Source organism: Cynoglossus semilaevis, chromosome W, assembly GCF_000523025.1.
Source record: "Cynoglossus semilaevis isolate Cse_v1.0 chromosome W, Cse_v1.0, whole genome shotgun sequence".
Taxonomy (NCBI): domain Eukaryota; kingdom Metazoa; phylum Chordata; class Actinopteri; order Pleuronectiformes; family Cynoglossidae; genus Cynoglossus; species Cynoglossus semilaevis.
In genome coordinates, this window is record NC_024327.1 from 1,323,883 (window position 1) to 1,328,587 (window position 4,705).

Sequence of the window (4,705 nt, forward strand, 5' to 3'; positions counted from 1 at the left end):
AGGGACGCCCGCGGGATTGCCGCCCCCGCGGCGGATTCCCTCTGGACAGCGGAGCAGCGGAGCCAAGTCAGGAACGGAACGGCTGAGCCGGCAGGAACTCTCCTCAAAAGACGGCGAGAGGAATCTTGTCCACAGCGCCGATGAGACTGGCCGTGGATCGTCACGACAGGTAACTGTAGGACTACAGGGAATCTCCACTACTGGAACTGGAAAAGGACCGTGTGGCCTCCGTAAACGGACAAGGCGATCTGGCAGTGGGGAGTGTGTGGCTGCAGCTTAAATACACTGCTCACTCATCAGCGTCAGCCGGTGAGCGCAGGTGGGGCCAATTGCTTGATTGCAGCGCTGCAGCAGGTATGACAGTGTTATCTCTATGGAGTTCCATGTTACCCCACTAAGATGAGAAAACTACTCACAAGACACGTTTTTTTTAAAGAGCAAAAGGAAAAACCATTATGTTGTAGTCACGTCTACTACAAAGGTTGAATTAGAAAATACAAGTGAAACAATTTATCTAGCTTTTTCTCAAAAGAAAGTAAGGAGGTTGTAACTTGATTTTTATCCACATGTACTAATAAATAACCTCTGTCATGTCTTTGTCCGCGTGTCATCATAGCTGACAATCGCACCAGGAGAAAGGTGGCACCCAACAAAAACAAGAGAGACTTCTCAGCCTTCAAACATGAGAGTGAATCCAAAGTGAAGATTTCTTCTCAGCTTCTGCTCGCCGCCCATCGGTTCCTGGCTACAGGTGGGAAGCAAACAAATTCACTCCAGTCCATAATTCTACTCTGTTATGTTATCATTTTTGAGTGTTTATAAATTTCAAACAATTGTCAGAATTTGACCATTGCATTTAACCAGCCCAGTAAACATTAGTATGGACTGTATATGATAGTTTTATTTAAAACAACCACATGCATGTTAAGCTCTGGTGGGCCACATAAAATGAGGTGGCGACCTGATTTGGTCAACATGCCTTGAGTTTGACATATGTGATTTAGAGCAGTGGTTCTCAAACTTTTTATACTCTGTGCCACCTGAGAAAACATTGATCTCTCTGAGTACCACCATGATGACCAACATTAGAATATAGCAGCATAGGCCTTCCCTATTAGCTTCCACCACACAGGAGAGATGTTTATACATTTTTATAAAGATGTTTATGTTTAACTGTTGTATTAATTGTGCATGGTATGTTTCAGATTTATTCAATTTAAAATGTAAATGTGAAAATGTGAATTTTCCCCACGTACCACTAGAGAGCGCTCGCATACCATCGGTGGTATGCGTACCACAGTTTGAGAACCACTGATTTAGAGCATTGTTTCCCAAAGTCTGGGTCGTGACCCTCAGGTGGGTCGCAAGAGATTTTTTGGGGGGTCCTCTCGCATCATGTTTCCCAGGAGTTTACGAATAATGTCTATTGACTTGGGTCGCAAAGGTTTGTGACTTAAAATATGGGTCCCCAGAAAAACAAAGTTTGGGAAACACTGATTTAGACCATGTATTTTGGTTACATGCATTCCGCCGGCCTGAGTACTGTGCTGACAGACAGCTGTGATGTCACAAGTTGCTTGTAAACATGTTGCAATCTTGTTTGGTTAGCGCAGCACAAAGCTGCCGGAAGCTGTTAGCACTAGTTGCTCATACGACAAAGCCTCAGACGGTTTTGTGTTGCAGCATGTCTTCCTTCTGCGGGGCATTACGTCAGTGTCTGCTTACTCTGCAACTGTTCTTTCTCAGGATGTTGGTCTAATTTTTCTCAGTTAACTGCACTGGAATTTAATGTTCATTATTCCAAGTGTCCACTCCTGTAGGTATTTTTAGGACAGTGAAGTCCCCCCCACCCCCACTTGCCTTGTTTATGATAGATGCAGTTCTAGATTACCCCTGCCTCTCTGCCAAACTGGTGTTATTTTTGGAATAAACAACAACGTTTATTCCTGGTTGTTTTGACACACGTCAAGGGCTGAAGCAACGCTCTGTTGCCCATAGGCTTTAACTTTTGCCCCCTTCGTCAGTCTTCGACAAGTTGTAAAACCAAGCTTTTGATATGTGTCAGTTACAAAGCAAATGTATCTGCTTTGCTGTATCTGAGTGATGACAGTAAGATGACCCACTGATCTCTGCACTGATTATGTCTGAACAGTGTATTTTGGTCACTGACTTCAGCGATGGTAGGGTACCAGGGTGTTACTTAGGGTTTGTTTGCAGGTGGGAGTGTTTTCTTTGTTGTGAGTTTGGGTGGGGACCGAGTCACTCATGGCCTGACTCCGATTGCAACATTCTGGCTTACAGCAGTTGAGAGATGCATGGTAAATAAACATTATCACCAATTACACATCGATCATTTTTTAATACAAGAGTTATTAGGACTGACGTCGAAAGCCCATCTCAACTTTAAAAAGAAAATTAATGGATGCTTGATTTGAATAAATGCCTGGAACTGCACATTATCTCACTATTAGATTTGTGTCCAGATTATTTTTTTTCTGCCCTGAAAATAAAGTAATTTGTGTAGTTAATGGTACAAAAAGATAGAACTCACTGCTATTACATTAAAAACATGTTGTCAGTCACATATTACTGTACAATAGAACTGAACCAAGTGATCAATATTAAATGTTAAATGTATTAACTATATCTATGGTACAGATGTTTTTGATCCACAAATTAGTTTGTTCGAGTCTTGATTTTAACAAAAATCCTGAATTTTAATACCAGTCAACAACTTCCTGTTTCTTGTGTTCCTGCAGAGGTGAGCTTGTTCAGCCCGTCTCAGATCTCAGACAAGGTGCTGCTGCGTATCCTGCGCCATCCAGATGTGATCCAGGAGATCAAGTTCAACGAGAGCGACAAGCACTCACTGCATCACTACGTCTACCAAAGGGGCAAACCTGTCGATTTCTTCGTGCTCATACTGCAGGTACAGTAATAATGAACAGTTGTTGTTTATGTGTGTGTGGCTGTTCTGTTTTACATTCATGAGGGGACAGCAGTTCTGAGCGGGAGCAGTTCCATATTGTAGCGGTTTGAGCCACTAACTTAATGGCGCCTCCTGTGGCAGCCTGTGTGGGGCAAATAAGAGCCTTCAAAAATAAAAAAAAAGGAGACTAAAGGCAGTGGCTCAAACTGCTGTCTGAAATGGTTGAAAATGGTTAAATTTAGCTTGTGGAAAGTGGAATTTTCTTGTTTCTTAGTTGACACACTGAGCTGAAGACAAATTTAAAAAATAAAATACAGAAAGTATACTTTACATAGTTTCTGCTATTTAAAAAAAAATTGCATCTGAGGTGTTTATGAAACAATCACAAAATAAAAATAAAAATTACTTACAACAATGTTTATTTTTGAAATAAAAACTAAATTTTGTCCATACCATTTTGAAAACTTGACCACTTAAAGCATGTGATACAAATGGTTTTATAGGGTTAACTTTAAAGTTACAAGAGCTGTTTACAATGCACACAAGTATTATTGCTCATTTGTCATTGACATGTTCATTCAAATATGGCCTCACCAACTACTGAGGAGTTCTCCGTTCTTATTGGCCGAACACTTCAGGTGTGTGGACTTTGCATAGTTGATGGCAAATGGGTTCACAAAGAAAATAAAAGCCAGTAAATAGCAGCAGTAAAAAGAGTTTAATGTTTGACTGGTGATTACCGCAGTGACTATTCCATTGCTGTATGGATTTTTTGCAGCATTTTTTTGCACTTTTTCTGTTCAAATGTCAAAAAATAATCAAGCGATTGTGCTGATTGGTCACTTCAGCATCAAACTGTGTCATCGTTTTGATCTTGAACAACATCCAGTCTTGGCCGGATAGTAAACATGCTTCCTGTAAAGCCATTAAAGTTTACAACACAAACAAAATATTCACTGTAGCGCAGTTGATAGATTTACTGCCTGCTTCTCACTTCTTGCTAACACTGTAGTCATCTGTTCATCCAGAAACAGAAGGGAGCTAACAGGCTAATGTACGTCAATACTGGTCCGAGGATGATGGTCCAAAAAAAATACTTATTTTTTTCTTTTTTTAGACATCAACAAAATTCTGATCGCTGACTTGTAGAAATGTGACCAAGGTCTCATAAATTTGTTATTTTCCTTTAAATGCTAACATTCATAACAGCCCACTGCTGCCTGACTGGCTGATCAACACATCCTGCTTTTTAAATGTCAGACACCCATAGCTGTGCATCCTGGATTAAAAGGCTGACCTTCCACTGCATCCCCCCCTTACCCCATCTGCTACCCTTTCTTTGACCCTCATCTCTCCCTTCTCCTCTTCCTCCCCTTCTCCATGCAACCTGTCAAGTCATTGCCTCACTGAACATGCCTGGGACTTTACTGTATACCTGCCCTGCTCTAACAGTGGCTGAAGAAATTTTTTTTTACTCTTGTTGTCGTGGTTCATATCTCCACATAGAGTCACCGAACCAAAACAATGCCTTTTTGTTTTGGTTTCTTAGGAAATCACAGTTTCAGTCTAAAACTATTTGAACTGGGAGTCTCATCCTCTCCCCTGAGTTTCTTATGATAGTCTTTGGATGGATTCTACTCCACTGCTGACTCCAGGCGCATGTGGCAGGGCCTGCAACACATCACTGACTACAGGAGCTGCTCACAGACCATCAGTGCCACAGACAGCCTGCCTGACGACCTCAACAGTTTTTACACCAGGTTCGAGACCATCAAC

The 4,705-nt window shown here is 41.5% G+C and overlaps 1 protein-coding gene across 1 annotated transcript in view; it reads left to right on the top strand.

Annotated features, from left to right (window-relative positions):
- Positions 1 to 4,705, top strand: part of LOC103396899 (metal transporter CNNM4-like) — a 41,634-nt gene that overhangs the window by 5,733 nt on the left and 31,196 nt on the right. Inside the window, exons 3-4 of the mRNA XM_025052906.1 lie at positions 617 to 751; positions 2,760 to 2,929. Coding sequence (XP_024908674.1) covers positions 617 to 751; positions 2,760 to 2,929 — 305 coding nt within the window. The remainder of the gene's footprint in view (positions 1 to 616; positions 752 to 2,759; positions 2,930 to 4,705) is intronic.